The 24480-nt window shown below is 37.1% G+C and overlaps 1 protein-coding gene across 8 annotated transcripts in view; it reads left to right on the forward strand.

Moving 5' to 3' along the window:
• TEAD1 (TEA domain transcription factor 1) overlaps positions 1–6664 on the forward strand; it is a 229511-nt gene extending 222847 nt beyond the window's left edge. For all 8 annotated transcript variants that reach the window (XM_026664832.2, XM_087950992.1, XM_087950996.1 and 5 more), the window contains 3 exons: positions 2214–2354; positions 3574–3726; positions 5826–6664. In XM_026664832.2, coding sequence (XP_026520617.1) covers positions 2214–2354; positions 3574–3726; positions 5826–5939 — 408 coding nt within the window. In that variant the 3' untranslated portion in view covers positions 5940–6664. The remainder of the gene's footprint in view (positions 1–2213; positions 2355–3573; positions 3727–5825) is intronic.
• The last annotated feature ends 17816 nt before the right edge of the window (positions 6665–24480 follow it).

A 24480-nucleotide genomic window follows, 5' to 3' on the forward strand; every position in this document is an offset into this window, starting at 1 on the left:
ATTGCTTCCTTTCCCATGAAAGAAGAATATACACCACTTGCCAGAGAAGAGAGGAAGTCAGTAGAAATGGGACAGTAGTGGGGTGAGGAAAGGTGGAGAACTTGTTTGAGGGAGAAGGAAAGTCCTCAGTTAACAACATTTAAGTGGAAACCCCATCACTAAGCCATGCAGTTGTAAAGTATGGTGTCACATGACCACACCAACTTAAAACAGCAGCTTCTGCAGGTCTGGTTACAACCATTAAGCAAATGCTCTGTGGTTGTTAAGTGCGAAGTCATGTGATCACTATTTGTGACCTCCTGCTGGCTTCCCCATTGACTTCGCTTGTTGGAAGCTGGCAATAAAGTCACAAATGGTGATCATATGACTGCAGGATGCTGCAACCATAGTAATTACAAGTTGATTGCCAAGTGCCCAAATCACAATCATGTAATTGCAATGATGCTGCAACAGCCACAACTTTAAAGATCAGTATCCTAGCATCAGTGACTTAATGAATGGTCATTAACCAAAGACAACTTTTCTTTGGGCTGGGAGGATGTGTGTGCATGTGTGTTGCAGAATATAACTGGGAGTCTTGTATGTTAACAAAATTCAGGAGAAAGTTGGCAAGGAAAATATCTGAGTGCTGAGTCTAAAAGGGAACTGACTTTCTGAGATGAATAAATCATTTTTGTTTGAGAATGTGAGGTGGAAAAGGGAATTGAGGTGAGGGATAATCCTGAATTATAATAAATGCTCAAGATAAATGTCTAATTGCTTGCAGCCAGTTTCTTTGGTTTTTAGCCTCTGGAGTTTGCTGTTCTCTGGGATTAGCTGCATCCATCGCAAATGCTGCCAATCATCCATTTTATGATCAAATTTCAGTTACTTTCTCCAAACAGTGCTGCAAAATGTTTGGAAAGTTCTGTTTTATTATAAGGCCATTCCATCTTTGCTGTGTTTTTTACAAATGTGGTGTTGGGTGGGAGGATTTGAATAGGAGATTTTTTCTGCAAATTTTCACATACTTTCTCCAAGTATATGCTAGTGTGTCTTTATTCTTGCTTTGTGTAATTATTTACACTCTGCAACAGGTTATCCATTTTTCTCTTTCCTATGAGCTGCTAAGAAATTTTCAAAGGTTGTGGTTGCAATTTTCAGTGGCTGTGTTGAAGAATATTGGGCAATCTTCCTTACTCTTCAATGACATATATAGTACATGTACAGGGATGGGATCTGACCAGTATAACTACCTGTTCTGTTGCTCTGCATTGCATGCGCATTGTGCGAGTCGCGCAAGTGCAATTTATGACCTGCTGAGCTGCCCGGACAGCTGAGCAGCGCTGCGTGCAAGTGCGCTGACCTTTTTCCTGCTTTTTCAACTGCAGCTGTGTCGTGCAAAGCAGCTGCGGTTGAAAACGCAGGAAATAAAGGTCAGGTAAGAGCCCAAGCAGGTGGGTGGGCCAAAACAGCAGCAGACATAGAACCGGTTCTATGTATGCTCTTTGTTTGCTGCGTTTCATAGCAACCGGTTCTACAGAAGTGGACAGAACTGGTAGAATCCCACCCCTGTATATGTATATATACATATACAGCATATACAGTAGCTATATTTTCATACCTATGAATTCATATTAGTAATCACTGAGCTGTTTTTACAAGTTGCTGTGCTGAAATGAATTATAAGGAATTGGATTCCCAGTGATATATATTGTACCTATGCCACCTGAGTTTGGGAGGTTGTCCTTATTTGTGGTGATATAAACAGTTAGGATATGATTCATTATTGGCATGTGGAATTATTGAATGTTCTCTTTAAATCTTATTTCCAAGCAAATAAAGGGCTATCTGTATATATTTCTAGCTCTTTTCACTTTTCTAGCTCTTTTCACAGAGGATGACTTATTTATATGTATCCAGTTCAAGTTGGGGGGGAAAGAGATATTCTTCCCATTGAACAGCTTTATCCTCTTAATTCTTTGAGTTAGAAACTAGATAGTTAAAATAGACAAAAGCTTTTATGGCCCAGGAATTTTGAATCCAAACCTTAGATGAAATAACCCTGCCTCTCAAAATTGCAGTGGAAAGTCACTTGGCAACAAATGTATACCTGCAGGGAGAATCAAGTTGATATATTTCTTTGCGTATAACTGGGCTGTTTTTGGTTCCAGGGAGGCCTGATAAAGATAGAATGCTAATTGCTTCTTATATAAATGCTGTTTTCCTTACAGGCGGATTTAAATTGCAACATCCAAGATGATACAGGAGCATTCTATGGTGTAACTAGTCAATATGAAAGTTCGGAAAACATGACAATCACCTGTTCCACCAAAGTCTGCTCATTTGGGAAGCAAGTGGTGGAAAAAGTAGAGGTAGGGATTATTGTTGCCACTTTTCTTTTTTTTAAAAAATGACTTCTTTCAAATTGTGCATCTGAATCAATGCAACTCCAGTTGCACTAATATAAAATTGTTGTGGTGTATATTTTCTTCATGTATCTTTTTGGAAAAAAAGTGACTAGGGAAGTGGAATATGTTCCCTGCTATTCAACTTGAACTAATTTGTTAGGAGAATTTTCTTTAATGAGTGCCCTTTAAAATCCTTAAAGCAGTCTGGCTGTTTGGCAGCTGTAGTATTTTGTATTGCAGTTTGCTCATTATGAAATCTCTTTGTATCTCATGCATCCCTGTAGCAGCCTTTTTCACTGTTTTTGGAGAAGTCTAACATTCTGTTTTAGCCTACATATTTCCTCTGCTGAATCATAACATACTACTTAGCAATAGCACTTATATACTAAATTCTTGGAACTATGAGTGATCTGTTTTATAGATTTGAGAATTCACCACATACTGAATAGGGAATATTTCAAAATCTTCCTTAATGTTCTCAACTGATAAAATATGGATGATGATATAGGTATCTGCAACAAAAGCCCTCTGTCAAGTACTTTTTCCATTACTTTGTATATATAGGCAGATAAACACACCATAACAATGATGCTTGTTAAAAATGTATCAGTAGCATATAAAACTTGAACTATTAAATTAAATTGGCTTCTGAGTATATCGAGCGGGCATTAGAGTGTTGCGCTGTTCTTATTTTGGCTTACTGCAATTATCAAAGCACTGCTTAAGACAATGGGTTACACAATGTAGTATTTTCCAGCATATCTTTTATGACGAAGTAACATTTCAACTCCATTGTATGCTTAATTCAGTAGAGTTATATATTTAATTAAGAGTCACAGTTGACAATAATATGAATAACTTCAACTTATACAAATGGAATTTCCTTTGTTGTCCTGATTTCTTATATTTTCTCCTCATACACACTCCTAGCCTCTAGATTTCTTCATAAGATCTTCCCCTTCTATTTTAGACAATTGAAGATTTGTATTGGGTTTCAAAGGGAGAGGAAGTGAATTCCATTGGTTGGTGCAGTCTAAATATTCTTAATTTATCATACTGTTACAGTATTTAATTTATTATATCTAAGCACTTACTTAATTTAATGGGAAAATCAAATGATTTCTAAATAATTATTTACAATACTTAGCTCAATTTTCAACTTTCTTTTTGTTTTTCTTCTTAGACGGAATATGCACGGTTCGAGAATGGTCGGTTTGTGTTTAGAATAAATCGCTCCCCAATGTGTGAATATATGATCAACTTCATCCACAAACTCAAGCATTTACCAGAGAAATATATGATGAACAGTGTGTTGGAAAACTTTACAATTTTGTTGGTAATAATTTTCTTCCCTTTGCTCACTGTTCTCTGGAGTGTGTTGGGAGGAGGTAGATGTTTCTTATGATTTGTTTTAATGAGTGAGAAATGCCATGTCCTTCAGCTGAGTGGTATGTCATTTCAAAGGAGAGTTCTGATTTTTAATCTTTTCTGACAGGACAATATTTGAAACTTTATGTGGTGAGGATTCAGGGTTTTTTTAAATATTTTTTTTAGGCATCAGAAACTGAATTCCATACAACCCTAACCTAGGATTTTTAAACATGATCTGTTGAACAAGCCATTGTGCCTACCTCAAATATGAAATCAAGGCACATGGAATGGTTGCACAGTGCACTAAATGAAACGAAAAGCAAATTGCATTACAGCTTAATATTTTGTGTGACTTTAGACTGATTTGTTCCTTTATGGTAGAAATTTGGCTGTGTTTCTATTTAGCCTTCACCTGTGAAGGCTAATGGGAAGGAGATACCGACATTCGTCTGAGCTCCTTATACACTTTCAGATCTAATGTGTGACTATTAATTATGTTAGAATGGAGTTTACATATTTTCTTTGGACTGGGTACCCAATGTGTTGGGTATCTCATAGTATTCTGAGTGATGAAGTGGGATTCAGGGAAGAAGCTGGTACCTCTTTAGTACAAAGTGCAAGGAAGGTAATGTTTCCTTATGGCATTTGGCAGTTTACTCATTTCAAGCAAATGTTCGGTCTTAGCTATCAATTTTCAACAGGCTGTATTTCAGAAGCTCCTGAAATTCTTGAGAACTTAGGAAGATTGGATACCAGGACAACTGATATAATTCTGTCCATGTAACTTTCTATACCTCTGCTTTGCCTCTCTTCTCCAATACGCCTAACTCTACCTGCTTTATGAGCATTTTAGAAATGCAGAGAAGCTCTAAAAGCTCAAGCCATTTGCCAAGCCTGCAGTAGAAGAGTTTCAGAGTAGCTGTGTGTATTCTCTCGGGGCTTTAAAGCAAGATACATAGAATGGAACTGCTCACTAACAATTCCAAAATTCTAAGTTTGAGTAGGTTTGGTTCCATTTAAAACATGGTTGGAATTTCAGATTTCCAAATATTAGGATAGAACAGGTTACTAAAAAGTTAGGTGGTTCTACAATTGCACTATTATATTCTCTTTCATTTTAAGAGGCATAACAGCATAGCATTTAAAGATGCTGAGCTTGTCAGCTGGAAAGCTGGGTTTGAGACCCAAGTGCCACATGATGGGATGAGCTCCCATTACTTGCTGCAGCTTCTACAAACCTAGCTGTTTAAAAGAATGAAAAAAGAGTAGATAAACAGGTAGTATTTTGGTGGGAAGGCAACATCATTCCATGTGCCTCAGCATATAGCAAGGGTCTTCAAACTTGGCAACTTTAAGGCTTCAACTCCCAGAAATCTTGAGCTAACATACTGGAGAAGGAATTATGGGAGTTGAAGTCCACAAGTCTTAAAACTGTCAAGTTTGAAGACCCCGGCATATAGTCGTGCTGGTCACATGACCACTAAGAAACTGAGATGAGTACTGCCTCCCTAGAGCCAGACACAACCGAAAGAGGAAACCTTTAGCTTTTATCTGTATTCTCTTTTTAAAAAGTAGAAAATAACTGTGAACTATTTTTTTAATCTTTATGAAACCTTCCATTCTATTAACCCCCATGCTATTCCCAAAAGTCCCAGAACTTCTGGAGCAAATTTTGGAGGAAGGTTACACAAGGAGAAGAAACTAGTTATGTTCTCACTTCTTTGTGTCTGTCAATTGATGCTTCAGCTTTTTTTTTTAATTAACTAAGAGACAAGGTTTAACAATTATTATTTTCCTTAAGAAAATTCCTAAAATATTCCTTCAGAGTTTGATTTTGAACCAATCCACCCTGCCTTGTTCTCATGTGCAAAATATTGCCAGAAAGGTGGAACTGAAAAATCTAACTTAAAAACCGCTTGTTTAATAGACTGGGTGAGTTTAGAAATGTGTATTGGTGCCTGCTTTTGAAATGACATCCTTTATTTTTGTGTCTCTGTGGCAAATATACAGGTTTCTAACATGTCATCTTTCTTTCTTTTTTCTTCATGTAAAAAACCCAAACAGGTTGTAACAAACAGGGACACACAAGAAACGCTCCTTTGCATGGCTTGTGTCTTTGAAGTTTCAAACAGCGAACATGGTGCACAGCATCACATCTACAGGCTTGTAAAGGACTGAACAGTTATTTATAGACACCTTTTCAATATGACTCCTTATGAAAATACAGACTGTCAACCTCAACACTAAGTGGCAGTTTTCTTTGGCTGAGCTGTCCCCAACATTTTTCTAAACCTCATTGGAGTGTGTTGATAAATATTGTAGCTGTGAAATTCTGGTACAGTTGTACAAATCCTTTCTTAAAACGAAGTGTTCCTTTAAATTTATAAAGCCACCCTTTTGGAGGGAGACTATATTTAAGAATTTGTGGAAGTTTTAATTTGTTGTGTTAGAAAAATGTAAGACAGAGCAATTGCCATGGAAAAGCTTAACAACAGTTATAAGACTTTATGAGGTGTTTTGTCTAAATTAATAAAATCATGTTTCTAAGGTGCAAGAATGAAATGAATTTTGACTAAGCATAAATTAGCACACAAATTCTTTTTTAAAAAAAGTATCTTCATAACTGATTACTGTGGAAAATACAGACGAATGTAAATCACTAAATTATTTTATACTGCAATTCAATTTCTGTTTTAAGCCAAATGACAAACTTAGCCTTAAGAAATGCCTGATGGGAATGGACAGGTCCTTAAAGTAGGCAAAATATATTTTTTTCTTTCCCTCTATATTAAACTAATGTTCTAATTCACTGAAACTTTCAAGCAGGTATTGCAAAGCGAGAAGACTTCCTTTCTTTTACTAATTTTATCTAGTGCATTAAAAATATAAAATATTTGTACTAATAAGGACATTTGATTATTTAATTAAAAGATGGCTCATTTTGCAATAACTAGACAAATACTGAAAGATTAGACTTACAGTGTATGTAATCCTGTGTGCGTGATTATATATTATATGAAATGGTTTTGTTTTGTTTTTCTTAACAACTCAAGAAATTGCAACACCCAAATTACCAATTATATGGGAAAGGGATTTGAAAGTGCTATTTTTAAAATTACGTTGTCATATAAAAGCCACAATTACTGTAATTGGAAAAAAACAATAGAATATCTAAAACAAAAGGTTCATCTGTTTTAATGTTTTTAGAATCCTAAAAATATCTGACATTGGCAAAGACTGATTGGTTTCCTTAAGCTAGTCTTGCTCTATGTGATCCACCAGGCGAAATATGTAAAATATCAGCTATTTGTGGAAGCCACAATAAGGATTTAATATATTTCAGAACTGTTTACACTGATTCAGATCACTGTTTCACTTAGCTCAGGTTTGTCAGTAGGGGTTGAGAGTTATTTTCTTGGATTGTACACTGGCTGGAGAATTCTGGGAGTTGAAGTCCAGATATTTTAAAGTTGCCAAAATCGAGAAACACTGCTCTAGGATATCAAGCAATTAAAAAAAACATAAATAAATAAATAAATAAATAAAAATAAGAGTCAAGGCTGGGCCTTCAGTATATAATGCCAGCACATGACTATAACCCTTCACAAATAAGTAGTTTCTTTGAAAATTTGAAATCAATCTGTTAAGCACTTGGCTGCCCAGAATGCATATCTGGTCAGCTAGAGGTGGCTTGGTAGACTCTGTCTTAAAATTGCCATGATGAATATAGCTTTCCCCAGCTTTGTGCTCCTCCAGATGGTTGGACTATAATTCTGTGAATATCCAACCTGCACTGATGGTTGAGTTTGTGACCAACTTTTCTTGTGTAGACTTCTCAAAATATCTGACTCGATCCTTCTTTTTGTTGATCATTATCATTATTTTTCTTTTCCTGTCCACAATTCTGCTTGTCAGGAAAAGGAACACACCAAAGCTCATGCCAAAGGTTTGAACAGATTATTGGCATAGAGGCTTCTACACAAATCCTACTCTTAATCTCTTCATTTTGGCTCCTGTACTATAATTTCCTTAACCTGATATTACTTAGGCACACAATCTGATTGTACCTATGTGGGGTTGTTTTTTTCCTTCAGTAACATATTATGTACAAAGTTTAGGTTTTTATACAAGAGCAAGGCTGAAATGTGGCTTAATCAAGACATGCAATTTAGAAAGGCTACATGCTCACAAGATGGTTTGATACATGCTTTAAACACCTATTCTGATTCTAAGCCATCTCCTTATGTGCCATAATTCAACTTGGTGGTTTGACGTGCTGGCACATGAAAATATTAGCCACAAATAGCAAGTCAGTTTGTCTTTGTTTCTTCACTTGTGGGAGGAGATTTGCTTGAGAAGTTTCTAGAAGCGTAGCAGTAGGTAGACGTTAGAATGCAATTTCCATCCTCACATACTTGCACTCCAACATCTGAGACAAGGACATAAGTTATCATTTTTCCTTCGTGATGTCAATTTGCACATTTTGTCACTACATCCCCTGCCCCTTTTTGTGGGTGTTTTTGCACCTGGCAGTTCTGCTTCATAGCTCCCATTCTAAATATAGGTTTATTTGGTTGGGGACTTTTTCAGGCATTTAGAATGAAAATTTAGCCTCCAGGTATCCAAAGCTGGAAGTTCTGGAAAGAAATACAGACACTTCCCTCCTTCATATTGATTTGACATTCATCACAGAATGACAATAGTTGCTGCTCTTAGAGTCACAATTCCCTACAGTTTTGAAATTTTGGAGTCGCTCTTAGAGTAAATGCTATATATAACATTTTAGGCACTGTGTTAATAAACTTTCACAATTAAAAACATTTCCATCAAAGACACAGAGGAGGTATCAAGGTACAGTTCATCTGTAAGGTTCTGTTTTACTTCATTGTTAAGGGAAGATTATGGTGCTTAACATCTGGAAGGCTGCATAACGCTGTGGTCTTCTGTCCAAGATTGCATTCACCATACTTTACAACTTTTATATGCTACAGATACATTTGCAGCACAGAGTTCCTCAAACATCTTCTAACATTTGCGATCACAAAAGTAAGAGGGTAGGCCAGCAGTAGAATGGAAGGCCAAGAAGAACGTTGGAATGCTTGGTAAACTGAGCCTCTTTTGATAGATGTTAAAGCAGATGAACCTCTTGGGCTACAATCAACTGGATGTAAATCCTGTTGAACTAAATAGGACTTCTGGGTAGATATGCGCACAGGATTGTGCTGTCAGTCATTTTGTCTGAGAGTACTAGAACTGAACATTTATGGTTGGGTCTCTTCACCAGTTTTTAACACTAGCAAAGTATCTTAAATAGAAGCACTGCATTTTACCTAGCAGAAGGAGCCCTTTATTTGAAGCACTTGGTGTTACAGGTCTAAAATTTTCTTTTTAACTGTTGAGTATTATAAGGCTTTGGGTTTTGGATTTATTTATTTTAGGGGTGGGGGGGAAGTTTTAAAACATTAGGATCACTTTTCACATGTGAAACAAGATCAGTTTGCAAAATAGCACATTTTTTTCTTCTTCTGATAATGCAGCCTGCAACAAAATGTATGTAATGACTATACATCCTGATGTTTCTTGATGTTCGTTTTTGTAAAAATGTATGGGGAACTGTTTGCCTTGTCAGTCACTTATTTGTGGATGTAAACAATTCATCCCCTGAGCATGTTTCTTCCTCAAGCCTTAAGTCTGTCAAAGGTTTTGTGTGGAATGTCTGGTCCCCCAAACGCTGCCTGGCAACTGTGAGCTCTTTTGTAAGCTGGAAGCATCTCTCTTGTTACTGTTATTTGTGGTAGGAACTTCTTAATTCCAAGCTGCCAAAGCATTACAATATGCAGTGCCTTAGTGCTATAGTAGGAGTACCTTCTAGCCTATCATGCCAATCATACGTAGTCCATTAATTTGGTTTATTAATTTGGTATATGTATTTTAAAAAAATATAATAATCTCCTAGAGGGAAACCCTTTTGCTCAAAGAAGCCTTCCTAGACAAGTCAGTCCCCATTACCACATAGTTGGAATCTTTATACCAAAATGAAACAAAACAGCTCTAGAATTTTCTGCAGAAAGTGAATTGTATAAATAATGCTGCCTTTTCCAATTCTCATGACCAAATACTTAGTTTGTGACTCTGCACTCTTGCATGCAAGTGCCTTTGGTTTTGAAGTTCCAGCTTAGAAAAGTGCTGCCATAATAATGACAAATTGTAGAGACCAAAAATATTTAGAGATCACCATAATGCCTTTGGTTTATTGGACACAGTCAAAACGAACAGGCCTCCGTTCTCAAAGAGTATCTTTTTATAGTAGCATGCTTTTTTCAAGTCACAAGAGTGCATAATGCTGGAAACTAATCTCCCTCTTGTTGTTTCTGAGGCTTTGATAAGTAGCATTAAAAGGGGGGGAAAGTCAGTATTTCACCTTTGCCATGTCTTTCTCCATCCAGTTTGACATTTCTCCATAATTAGCAGAAAATTAAGCAAAGGACAGATGTGATTTTATTAATGTACTAACTAATTCTGTGAAGATGGCTGTCTTCTCAATCTTACCTGTAAATTTGCACTTATTTTGTTCACAAACCTGAGCAATCAGATGTCTAAAATTGAAAAGCATGGATAAAAATGTTTCTGGCATTTAATCCATGTTTTTTGGGCACCATTTTTTTAAAAAGAAATGAATAAGAAATGTTGTTGGAAAATCCTCTAGACTGGTATCATTCAGTCTATTAACTGTCACACTACTAGACAGGCAGTTTCTTTAATTAAAGGGTGCCATTTAACACAATTTGTGAATTTAAAGACTAACGCTTATTTCAAGAGACATTGACAACGTTGATACTGATTTACTCATTCAAGAAGGTATGTGTGCATATGTATATACATGCATACACACACTCACATGAGAAAACTGATAGTAAAACCAAAAGTTGGCAGAGGGAATTGTAGCTATTCTGGTTTTAATAGTTTTTCTTTTAATTAAAATTACTGTGCAGCACAAAGTGGTAACATTTGTGATTGTTCCCCCCTCTCTTTCATTTGCATTCATTTTGGTTTCCTTGTTCTTCAAAGATTTAAATCTCCCTCATTCTCTTCTTGCATTTAATCCACTAAGGATTGCTTGGCCTCAAAAGTAAACTATATATATTTACAACTATTAAATATATCTGCTGAGACAGATATAAGTAAGGAAGTGGGCGGAGTATATTTTATTGCAAAGGAATCATTTTTATTTATTGTCTTATGTATAAATTGAGAAAAAAAAAAGAGAAATGGTACAAGTTGTTTGCAGTTGAAACATAGCTTTTACAAATGTAATTTTATACTTACTTGAATTCTAGAATGGCTTATTTAGGTACTGTACCACTATGTTTTGTAATTTGCAAGTTTGATATCTATTTTCTCACTTACTACTAGAATCCATTCAGTTTGGCAACTCTCTTGAACTCAATCTTCCTGTTTTTATCACCTTCAAGTAACAGACACAATTAAATGGAACAAAAGCAACCAAGAATGTGAAGGTGATTTATAGAATTTCAAAAGCTGCAAAGTGGTAAATTTTAGTCTTGGTTCACTTCTTAGGGTATGCTTCATTTTCTTTAGTTTAGACATCATGCCAAACCAGGAAGGAAATTTAACGATGTTTTGGACATAGTTCACACAACAACTGATTAAATCTTTGTTTGCTTAATGATGATTGTCAAATAAAGCCATATTTGGCTCGGTTCATGTTACACATTAAAGCGTAACACACAGTTTATAAAACATATTGGCTTGGATCCCTCATTCTACTAAATAAAAATAAATCATATTGTAGTGTATGAACCAGTTTTTAAGTAATACCAAATTTTAGGAAATCTAATCACAATTTTCCAAGTACACAGAATCAGAATCATAGAGTGGAGTGTTATGTGAATCAATGTTTTATTTGTTCTATACTTGATATAACATCTACATTGATGGCCTTTTAGTAAAAATGTTCCTTACTCAGCCTGCAGAAGCTGTGCATCATAGAGTACACTTTCAACTCTCTGAACAAGCATATGTAATAATCAAATAGAGTAACTCAGAATCATGATTTACCTACTATATTTTATATCTCAAACCATTAATTAAGCTACCTAGCGTTGGCAATATATACGTGAGTATGAGGCAGCCATTGTTAAACATCAGAATTAAACATGTTAAAATAAAAATATGTGAAATCTCAGAATCCCACAAATCTCACCAGCTGTTATTTGAGAAGGCCAAAACAATGTAAACAATTGCTTGGAGCAAAAGAGAAGATTGACAGTAATTTCATGTTATTTCATTATTTTCCCCTCACGGAAGTTTTTCTGTTCCCCAAAGGCTGCCTAAAAAAGTTGCTATTCAGTAATTTGGATTCTAGGTTACAAGAAATTAAAACCATGGTTTGGCATGTTTTCTAAACCGACCTTGTCTTTGACAGTGTAGGAAAATCAGTTACAAATCAATAAACTTTAACACAACACTAACAATCAACACATCATGTAACCTATGTAGTTCTGCTGCAGGAGCGGTCAACATACGGGTTGCAGCACCTTGTTTGCAGTTCCCCATGGCTGGGCCTGAAATGTGGATCCAGTGTTTGAGATAGTGGGCTTATGGGTGAAGACTTGCACCCATGTCATCCATTAAAAATCCTCTAATCCCTCTGCCAAATGAGCTCATTCTTCCCATGTTGGTGGAGAGGGTTTAAGGCCAGAAGAGACGATATGGGTTTCTGCCTAATACTGAAAAGCAAAGTTGAAAGGTGGGGCCTCACCCACTCTGCCCATACTTTCTACAGCCCCAGACATGATGCAGATACCAAGGACATCCACACAGGCTAAAAACTGGGCCATTCCTGTTCTGTAGGATAAATATACGTGGCATCCATGTTCTGTAGGACAGATATAAGTGATTAATATATGCTAATCCAGGGAACAACACTCCACCTTCTGCAGTGTGTAATGATTTAATTGCCTGCAATGCTCATACCCAATTCCCATGTAAGTGGGGATTGGCGCACCCGAGGAGGCATTAAAGCATCACTCCCTGCCCACCTCCAAACGGGATGTCCATAACAACATAAATTGGTTCCCATTTTTGTCTCTACTCAGGTTAATTATTATTAATATCATTACTATTACTGTTATTTTGGTTACTACATGGTAATCCTGTTTGGTTGTCTTTCTCCCAGCCATTCCCATGAATAGAAAGACTGAATAATTGAAAGTACAGTGTAAATTTGGCTTTGTTGATCTCCAATTGAGTTAGATGACTATGGCTGTGAGAATTCCCCAAAAAGTTCTGCTGTATCAATTTCAAAATGCACTCTCTTCACAAAGGACACACCTCTTGTTACCTCCTTACCCGATGGTTTTCTTTTTGTTTCTCATTTTGTTTTCTTTCTTTTACAAGAGCCTCTCAATCAAGGCTCCTAACTGCAAAAGAAAAGCCTACAATATGTGCCTGAAAAAGACAAAATAATTTTATAACAGTTTTTAAAACCTGAATAGCCTTTAATTTTTTAACATCAGTACATTTTATGTAAAAAAAAAAAAAAAGAGGTTTTCTTTCTGTTTCCTTTTTTGTTTTTATTTGACACATGCATTTGTTCACATTTGTAAATGACTTAATGGAATTCTCACTTTGTTTATTTGTGTAATGTGTATAAACTGGGTTTGTGACTTAAGCATATTCATATATGGTCAGTGGTTATTTTAATATTGTACTGCTGCTGGTTACTTTGGGAATAAGGGTGTCAGTCTGCCTTGGATGACAAAGTACCTCTTGCTTTAAGCATTGAGGGAAAGCTCTATTTTAAAAGAAAAATGAACCTTGGCAAATTGTATCTTAACATATTTTGAAGTTTTCAAAACAACTTTCAATCAAACCTTTTGGCAGTACAGTATTCTTGTATTTGTCGTCTGTGTGTAGGTACTGGTACCTTCTTTGTTTTTAAAAACGTTTTAAGTGTTGGCTTTAAAGTGAATTTATCTTTAGTATGATAGTAATATGAAAATTATAGGGTTTGTGTGCAGAGAATTTTTTTATAAAAGTGCTTTGTAAAAAAAAAAATGTATTCTAGCTTTCGCGGTACATATGTGTGATACCTTTAATATCCATGACAGTTAAGTGCAATTATTTCATCACTCTAAAAATGCTATTTTTGTGTCGGTTACTGCAGGTGTTCATGTCTTTGCAAAGTGACACATTTTGATGCCTTCTTGATAAAGTGGTAGATTTTTTTGTAGCTTTCTAGAAAATTTGTATTCCTACAGTATTGATTGGAAATAAAGGAAATAAAATCATTGTCAATTTTGTTTTGTTTTGTTTCACTGTTGTCAGTTAGGCCCTGAGGGAGGGAATCTTTACACATCAGGTGTCCCTGATGGATGTGCAGGCAGAATTTGGCTGGTAGGCCCTGAGATCTGACCCTGACACTTTTATCTTCTCAAAAGATAAGTACTTTCAAAGAGCTGAATGTTAAACAGATAATAAAGAATCTTTCTATTACATATTAAAGCCTTACGAACAACATCTTCTAAAAGTCAATTTTTGGTAAAGAAGTTTAGAAGAACGTTAGTCCTATTCACATACTTTCTTCAATGGTGGTAAAGAGCCAGGCATACCAACTATATCTTACCTACAGCATATCTGTTGAGCATATCTGTTGTGCTATTGTTGTTATCATTTTGTTGCTTGTATTGCCTTATATATAGAGCCAGGATAGAGGTGAAGGGGTTGTGTAGAGTAGGGTTCCCCAACCCCCCGGGCCATGGACCACTAACAGGCCTTGAGCCTTTCATGACCGGGACGTGGAAGTGCCCCCACTTATGCAAGCAGCATGCAAGTGGATGTGCATGCGCACCATTTGCATGAGTGACGTGCATGCCTGCTGCTCACAGAACCATTCTTTCCTATCCCCTGCTGGTCTGCTAAGCCAGAAAAGTTGGGGAACTCTGATGTAGAAGAGAGCAGAAATGAAAATCAAATGGTGTTTCATAGAACTTGCAGAAGTTCTATGAAGACCATTAACAAATCACGAGCTCCACCTGGGAAAACTAAATAAGTGTGCAAAATAATTTTACAGCAGCCCCACTTTGCCTTTCTTTCATATAAGAGGGGAAAGGGAAACACTGTCTGGTTTTCAATGTGTTGTTATTATAAAGTTTGTTTCTAGTATTTCTGGGGGAGCTTGTTTCCCAACCTGGCCTAACTTGAAGAATTGAGAGCTGGCTTATCTGAAGTGTATCCCTGAAACGATTCCGTGTGGATAAAGACTTCTCTTAGCAAAGGATCACGTGCTTTATGTATGCTCTATACTTTGCATAGAGACAGGCAGCTCAAAATACACAATGTCAAGCATAGAGCTAGTTAGTTGGTTTTGTTCTTGTTCACGTCTTTGGAAATGGTTGGGAACAATGAACAGGACCACCACAAAGGAAATTTATTTCTGAGAAAACTTTTTGGGGATTAAAAATAAAAGAGTTCCTACAATCGACCCAATTCTTAATTAACATATTGACACATCTGCCTATCTTTCTTGCAAGTATGGAGGTGTTTCACTAAGCTGTCTTCTGGGTATTTTATTTAGGATTGGACTGCTTGAATACTTTAAGATGATTTCATCTTCAGTTCGATCTTTATGGCCATCCACTTTCAGCAATAGGCTTTTTTTAAATATTTGGATCGACTTTGCTGTTCCATAAATAGTAGGGCCCCATCAGTTCCTAAAGGGATCTTTTCAGTAGAAGCAATTTTCAGGTTTCCTGACACCATCTTCTATGGGAACTCTTCCAAATTTGCAGATGATACAACAGTGGTGGGACTTATTTCCAGGGGGATGAGTCTGTCTACCAAGATGAGGTGGACCGGTTGCTTTTGTTGTGTGGAGACAATAACTTGGTCCTCAACACCAATAAGACCTAGGAGCTTATAGTGGATTATAGAAGGAACAGATCAGACTCCAGCCCTTGTTTATCAATAGAGACCGAGTGGAGCAAGTAGACAGTTTTCAGTTTCTGGGTGTTACCCTAAAAGAGGACCTGACCTGGGGTGCCCACATTGCAGCCCTGGTCAAAAGGGCCCAGCAGAGGTACTACCTGAGACTTCTCAGAAAAGAACAACTGAATGAAAAACTGCTGGTGACCTTCTACCGCTGCACCATAGAGAGCATTTTAACATACTGCACCTCTGTATGGTTTGCCAGTTGCACAGTGGCAGGTAGGAAAGCACTCCAGAGGGTTAATGTCATTGCCCAGAAGATCATTGGTTGCCCTCTCCCCTCTTTGGAAGAGCTTTATAGCTCCTGCTGCCTTAAGAAAGTTCAAAACATTCTCAAAGATCCATCTCATCCTGGGAACCCTTTTTTGGAACTATTACCATCTGGCAGACGGTACAGAATAATAAAAACAAAGACAAATAGGCTGAGAAACAGCTTCTATCCCAGGGCAATAGCTCTTTTGAATTCTGCTGTATAGTGCAGTGTTGTTGTAGTGTTGGGGGTTTCCAGTTCAATGTGTGAAGGGGGAAGGATGTGTGTTTATGTTTATTTTCATGGTCATAGTCATGATGTGCACTGAAGATGGTGTTTGATTTCATTGTACAAGGCGCAATGACAATAAAGTAATCTAAACTAAACTAAAGTAAATGCACCAAGTCTCCAGAGCAGATTTTAAAAGGCTTTCAGGGAAAAGCTTGCTGTATCTCTTTTATCACTAACAACATCCTGTGATCAGAATTCTGTGCAGGATTTCGAGGTACAATCTGGCACAGAAGATCAAGTCCATAAACCTCAAAATACAGGGTCTGGAAGTCCCTCACATGCTGCAGATAAGGATGTATGCTAGAGATGATGATGATGGTGATGATGCCATGATATAACATTCAGGAAATAAAAGAAAAATAATTGTATTAAGCATAACATGGGAATTCTTTCAAATAAAATGTCACTTTTTACAGGATATGTAAAAAAGTAGCTTCTACTATTCCCTGACTGATGGAAAAAGAACTGAGACAAGGCCATGCTAGAAAAGCTGAATGCATCACTTTGTGAGTTATACAGGGTATGTTCACACAACATATTAAACAGCTTTGTATAGTTTATTTGACTGTATGTACCATTCCCAAACTCTGTTCTTAACATCAGTTTCACCATGGCCTTCAGCTGTTTTCTGGCTGTATCTTTCATGCAATCATAATGGAGCAGTTTCCATTTCAGTTTAATATTTGACCAGCATTAGAAAAGACCAATGTTTGCAAATTCTGGTAAACAACACCTGTTCCACACTTTGTATGTACCATAGGAAAGCTATGCCAGGTATGGATAACAATGCATTACAAATACGTGATTTCAAGTATCACAGGTACAAAGGAAAAATGGGCAGGCTGGCTTATAGCTTAAATTACAGAAAACTGGAAATACAAGCATACCTAAACTCTTAAATAAGCTAAAATAATTTCAAACATAATTTTGCCAGAAGAACCCCCTCGAAAATGGGGAAAGCATCCAAATATGTGACTTTTCCCTAACTCCTATGCTGCTCACTGTTCAAGCTGCGATAAGATAAAGCATCTCTTGGAGGTGTAGAAAAGAGCCTATTAATGAGGTGAGGTTATCATGGACAGGGAGCATCAAAGGTTGGTTTTTTAGAAACATATATTAATGAAAGACACATCCCATATATACAGAGACCTTTAAAAATCTTTCTGCTTTATAATTGAATTTATTTTCATTCAAATATAAACTAAACTCAAGAAATGAATTTAGACTATTGGGACATCCCCGGGCCATAGCTATAGGATTTATGTCTAAGTAACATATCTATTAGAGTCATCTTGTTATAATGGTTAAGGCCTCAGGCTAGAACTTGGGTGATTGTGTATTCTAGTCCTGCCTTAGGCATAAAGCCAGCTGGGTGACCTTGGGCCAGTCACACACTCAGCCCTAGGAAGGAAGCAATGGAAAATTACTTCTGAAGAACTTCACCAAGAAAACTGCAGAGTCTTGACAGTCTCCAAGAATTGGACATGATTGAACAGAAGAATAAAATAATGAGATTGCACTGCAAAATATTTTGGCATGACAATATTTCTCTCTTGCTGTGTATCTCGGTTTCAACTTATTTTCATGTGGGAAAGGGCCATTGTAAAAAAAAATGTAATACTAAAAATAATCAAAACCCTTTCTTATTGCTCTCTGCTGTTTTTCTTATAATTTCCAGAATCCTTTCTACTGTTTCCCTTATAATTTCTCTCCTGTGCCAATTGCATATTTTTCCTGCACAGGAGCCATGCAAGAGCCCTGCCAGACCAACATTTTGCTTCTCACAGAAGTCAACCAGATGTTTCAGATGTTCAGAATTTGGAGGGGGAGATAACTCCCTCTTTCTGCCATTGTTTTCCTGAGTAAAGTATGCATCATCAAACTTCTGAGCTTTTTTTCCCCTCTCTCCCCACTTTTTTATTTTATTTTGCTATGAGGTTATTATTATACAGGTGAAACTCAAAAAATTAGAATATCGTGCAAAAGTTCATTTGTTTCAGTAGTGCAACTTAAAAAGTGAAACTAATATATGAGATAGACTCATTACATGCAAAGCAAGACAGTTCAAGCTGCGATGTGTCATAATTGAGATGATTATGGCTTACAGCTCATGAAAACCCCAAATCCACAATCTCAGAAAATTAGAATATTGTGAAAAGGTTCAATATTCTAGGCTCAAAGTGTCCCACTCTAATCAGCTAATTAAGCCATAACACCTGCAAAGGGTTCCTGAGCCTTTAAATTGTCTCTCAGTCTGGTTCAGTAGGAATCACAATCATGGGAAAGACTGCTGACCTGACACTTGTGCAGAAAACCATCATTGACACCCTCCATAAGGAGGGAAAGCCTCAAAAGGTAATTGCAAAAGAAGTTGGATGTTCCCAAAGTGCTGTATCAAAGCACATTAATAGAAAGTTATGTGGAAGGGGAAAGTGTGGAAGAAAAAGGTGCACAAGCAGCAGGGATGATCGCAGCCTGGAGAGGATTGTCAGGAAAAGGCCATTCAAAAGTGTTGGGGACTTTCACAGGGAGTGGACTGAGGCTGGAGTCAGTGCATCAAGAGCCACCACACACAGACGGATCCTGGACATGGACTTCAAATGTCGTATTCCTCTTGTCAAGCCGCTCCTGAACAACAAACAACATCAGAAGCGTCTTACCTGGGCTAAAGAAAAACAGAACTGGTCTGTTGCTCAGTGGTCCAAAGTCCTCTTTTCTGATGAGAGCAACTTTTGTGTCTCATTTGGAAACCAAGGACCCAGAGTCTGGAGGAAGAATGGAGAGGCACACACTGCAAGATGCTTGAAGTCCAGTGTGAAGTTTCCACAGTCTGTATTGATTTGGGGAGCCATGTCATCTGCTGGTGTTGGTCCACTGTGCTTCATTAAGTCCAGGGTCAACGCAGCCGTCTACCAGGAGATTTTAGAGCACCCCATGCTTCCTTCTGCAGATGAGCTTTATGGGGATGCTGACTTCATTTTCCAGCAGGACTTGGCACCTGCCCACACTGCCAAAAGCACCAAAACCTGGTTCAGTGACCGTGGGATTACTGTACTTGATTGGCCAGCAAACTTGCCTGATCTGAACCCCATAGAGAATCTATGGGGCATTGCCAAGAGAAAGATGAAAGACATGAGACCGAACAATGCAGAAGAGCTGAAGGCCTCTATTGAAGCATCCTGGTCTTCCATAACACCTCAGCAGTGCCACAGGCTGATAGCTTCCATGCCACGCCCCATTGAGGCAGTACTTGCTGCAAAAGGGGCCCAAACCAAGTATTGAGTATGTATGCATGCTTATACTTTTCAGAGGTCCGATATTGTTCTATGTACAATCCTTGTTTTATTGATTGCATGTAATATTCTAATTTTCTGAGATTGTGGATTTGGGGTTTTTATGAGCTGTAAGCCATAATTGTCTCAATTATGACAAATCACGGCTTGAACTATCTTGCTTTGCATGTAATGAGTCTATCTCATATATTAGTTTCACCTTTTAAGTTGCATTACTGAAATAAATTAACTTTTGCACGATATTCTAATATTTTGAGTTTCACCTGTATGTATTGTATAGCTTGGTAACAATTGGATGACCCCATTCTTTTTCTTGAGATGTTGCACAAAGTTTCAACAAGTCTGTTTCACTAGGATAACTTACATTCCATGAGAAACAATTGTGGTTCAAAGTAGTAAAGAACACTGGAAAATTTCAGAAATGCTGGCCTTTTCATATGTAACTATATAGTTCAGAGAAGATGGTTTGGCTTTGTTCTAAAGTATTTCTATATTTTTGTGTTTAATTCGCATTGTCAGGATGATGATAATTGGAAGAACTGTGTATTTAGAGGAATGTTGGAAGATTAATTACACTGACCTATATGTGTTTTGCATGTTTGTTTTTGTTTTGCTTTTCTGTTCAGTGTTTTTTGTGTTTGCTTTGTTTTCTTCTCCAGTTCATTTTGGTTCATCCTGGTAAGAGATTCCAAGGGGAGACATCACAATGGACAGATCCAAGGCTTTTGTACCTAAGCTTTAAGTACTATGTTTATTGTTTTCTTGGAGGACCTGATATTTGTTAGAGACTCTGTCGCTTCTCTTAATTACCCAGATACTGTGAATACCAACTGACTTTAGAGTATACTTGAACCTTTACCTGGCCTTGGGAGATGGCAATAGCAATCTAGAAGTTCTGATGGAGGGCATTCAGTTATTGCAAAGTCTCTTCCCTAGGACATTGCTACCACTCTTTAATTGGCCCTTTATGATTTGCTAATTGCCTGTGATCAAATGATTAATGTAACCAGTCAGGTATTTGAACCCTGGAATTAGTGGCTTAACCATCTCAATACTTTTGCAGTAGGTATAGTGGCACAAAAACCAATTAACTTCTTTTCATGCAGGGATACACAATCAGAGGCCCTGGAGCTGTGTAATTAATGCTCTGAAAACTTCAGGCAGTGCCTCTCAGACAAATAAGCAACTAAAACCATCAGTATATCTGTGCAAGAAATACGACATTGGGTCAACTTTGGATGCTCATAATGGACAGGTGTCTGTTAGAATCTTTCCATTCTTGACATGGCTGAGCAATGAATACCTAAAGAACCCTGGTGCCTTTGGAGAACCTAGCCCACAGATGAGTAACTATTAAATTTAGTTAGCAAAGCAGAAAAATCATGTACAGAATGTGTATCAATTCATAATATCACACACCAAGATCCCACTGAAGCAAATGGCTGAGAAAGCAGAGGTGAAGGCAGAGTTTTTGACAACCCAGGTACCACAAACGTGTCTTCCTTGTGTGACAGCAGTAAAGCCTGTCATAAATCCACACTGCCTTTCCTGGCTTGCCAGCATGTGCTTAATATAAACCTTGTCTTAGGTAAGGGAAATAGGCTTTCATGGCAAAAGGAGCGTTTCGTGACAAAAATGCAGTTTATTTTACAGCAGGTGTCTCTCCTTTAGTCCTGTATCATGCGAGTGAACTATATTGGAAACTGGTGGAGAACAGAAGATAGGATACTGAGGGAAATTATGTTTTACAGATATCACATAAGAAATAGTTTCTGTCTGCAAAAGGTCATTTGCTATGATTCTGGCTTCAAACAAACATGCAGGAAAATCCCCTTTCCTTTATTGTGTACTATAAATTCAGCGACCGTATTTTCTTGAAACAAATAAAGGGCAAACCTGAAAAGAGAGCTCATCTGAAATAGGTTCATTGGGGTTAAGAAATTGTCATGTTTATAACACCGCTTGACTAAGGAAAATTCAAGAGCAAAGCCCCCAAAAAGCTTTGAATAAACCCCTATTCTAATAATATCTAAAATCAAACAGTACAGAGTCACTTGATAGTGAAGTAGGTGGCATGTCATAAATAAATAAATAAAAATTGTTAAAAGGGCAATTCAATTTCAGTATTTTTCACAGGTACATGAAATCCTATGCACGAAGTGGCACCATTTGTAATAGTAAAAGTTAAGTCAAAAATGAACTTTTGAAAAACAAAATCTAAAGGATGAGGTTCTGAAATAAAGAAGTCTTTTGTAATAAAGGACGCATAGCTATACATTTACCTATTTCTAGCCTAACATTTGGTTCATTTTTTATTTGGTGTGTTTGAAAAGCTCTGTATTGTATGGTAGCTCTTTGCTCTTCAAAGAGCTTAAGTATTTAGGGACAGTCTTAATTTTACTGCCTTTTGTTTTTCATGCCTCTTTTAAAATGGCACTTTGCCTCTCTCTGGAAAGTCATGTAATTAAATGATAAATGAATCCTCCATGTGAAAGACAGTGACTTCCTTTACATAGAACTCTTTATTTTCACAAACCTAGATTGTGATGGAAACTAAAGCTGGAAGCAACTTCAATATTTATATTTGTTTAAGCATTGCCTTTTAATCTTTTTTACACTCCATCACAATGCAAGACAGAGCAGGAGCAATCTTGTTCTGCTTCTACTATTTTTTAATGACAATTGTGTGGCTGTAAGGAGATCTTAGGGCATTTTTGGTTTCATTTTTTATTAAAAATGCACTATTTAAAAATACTTGAACCATTTATAAAAATGCCTTTACAAATATATAATCAGATATCTGTATAGGAAGTTTTGGAAACAAAAAGGAACAGGCAAGATTAAAACGTATTAAACAAAAGCTGTGCTTGAAATGAGATATTTTTTTCCCTGTCATTAGAAAGCAAAATCAAAGTGGTTTCCAACAACAAACAAGTCCATCCCTAGTAATCATCCCCAGCATATAAACATGAACGGCACTATTATAACTGATGCCCACGAAGGAAGAAAATTATTGATTCATGAGCTGATTAATAATTAACTGAACTATAACATGAATCCAAGAATATTCCCCAATTATCAGATGCTTACTTCAGCAAAAAAAATCACTCCTTATTATAGAGCAGTTTACGGTAAGATATATCCCAATTTACTGGAATCATGGAGTGTGCTGATTGCAGAAGTTAACAGCACCAAATCCTATCGGGCAAGGAGGCAGGATGGAATCCCATGTAGCTTGAAGACTTGGAAAGGGTAACCTACGCACTCAAAGGAACTGGTCAAAACAGCTCTGTTTCACCCTGCAATTTGTTTTTATACAACAGGCCAAGTTGTTGGCAGGAAGTGTATTTTCAACCCAGGCAGGCCTGGGAGGCAGCTGCTCTCGGAAGAGCCACACTTGGAATGCCTGACAGGGATAACAATGAAGGGCCTCCTTTTCTCGCAGCTGAATTCCACTTTTCAAGAGCAACAGATTGCAAAGCATCTAGCACGGGACTCTGATGTGGCAAAATGTGCGGGGCTGCACCAAGCTGGGCTACATGTGGCAATATGGCCAAACAGATTGCGTAGCATTAGCACTACTGACAAAGAGGCATTCATTATAGGGAACAACAGGGTCAGGGAAGAGTTTGACGGAACGTCATTGGCCAGGCCTGGCTTAGCATATGTAGATTAGAGTGACATATGGCAGCTAGTGACTCTCCTGTCACCGATATGAAAGCTTTTGTTTTGATAGAGTGCTTCATGGCCATCCAGTATATATATATATATATATATTTCTTTCCTCTTTCATGGGTGACCAAACCGAACAAGTGCAAAGTTCGCAATCCATGCTTTGGTTTGGATTGCAGGAAATTAGTGTTTTTGTTTCATTTTTCTCAGGCAATCTGTTCATCACTGCTGAAATTCTGCTTACTGTACCAACCTTTATGGAAAAGTAAATAGAGCTTCAAGCATATATATGGCTTTCAAAAATATGCAGGTGCCACATTCGTTAGTAAATTACCCTTTCAGAATTGATCATTTACTAATTTCTCTTTAATTCATAGAATTTTAAACCAATGTTTCATTGGTGTGTTCCTATGTAAAAAAAAACACTTAATGCTGCTAGAGTGGCAAGTATTTCACATAAAAGACAGATTTTTGTACACAGAGGTGACAATAATGGTATCCCAAATGTCTCTTATTTGCCCCAGATAGACGATTAACAAACAGATTAGTTAATCTGAAAACATGGCATATTAAAATGCATAAAATGTGACCTGTATTCATTTTTAAAAGAACAATATTCTTCATCTTGGCAGTGATGAATATCTAAAGGGCTAATAAATCTTTTTAGAAGCATTGCTGACCATAGTAGCAATCGTCAATAGAAAAACATACTCACAAATTCTAGCTTTACCTCTTACTAACCTTTTCCAGAATGTTTCCATTTAAATAATTGCTAGATCCCTGTGTGTGAACAAAAGTCAGTGAAGTTCTCTTTAGTTACTTGTTGAGATCATAAACATTGTGGTGCACCTGACAATATATTCCTTTTTTCCTGAAAGACCATCTGTAAACAGGAAAGGATAATTTTTAACTTCAGCCTTGCATCTCCTTTGGGAACATTCACAAAAGCACCTATTGTTAAAGACAAGTTATATTGTAATTCATAAAGGAAAACGTATTGTATGTATCTCCCCCCCTTTGATCAAAGTAAGAGGCAAAACAGAAGTGGCTCTGATCAAGAATATAACTTTGTGCTGTTAACAGAATAGGATTTCAAAATGAACTCGATGATATACAGGACATCACACAGCCCTGTTTGTTCAAGTTTTTTCCCCCCTCCAGTCTACTATGGAGGGTTTAACAGTTTCAGAGCTCCATCACATGC

Source organism: Notechis scutatus, chromosome 1 (genome assembly GCF_049901735.1).
Source record: "Notechis scutatus isolate UNSWTSFEM ecotype Mainland chromosome 1, rNotScu1.2, whole genome shotgun sequence".
Taxonomy (NCBI): Eukaryota; Metazoa; Chordata; class Lepidosauria; order Squamata; family Elapidae; genus Notechis; species Notechis scutatus.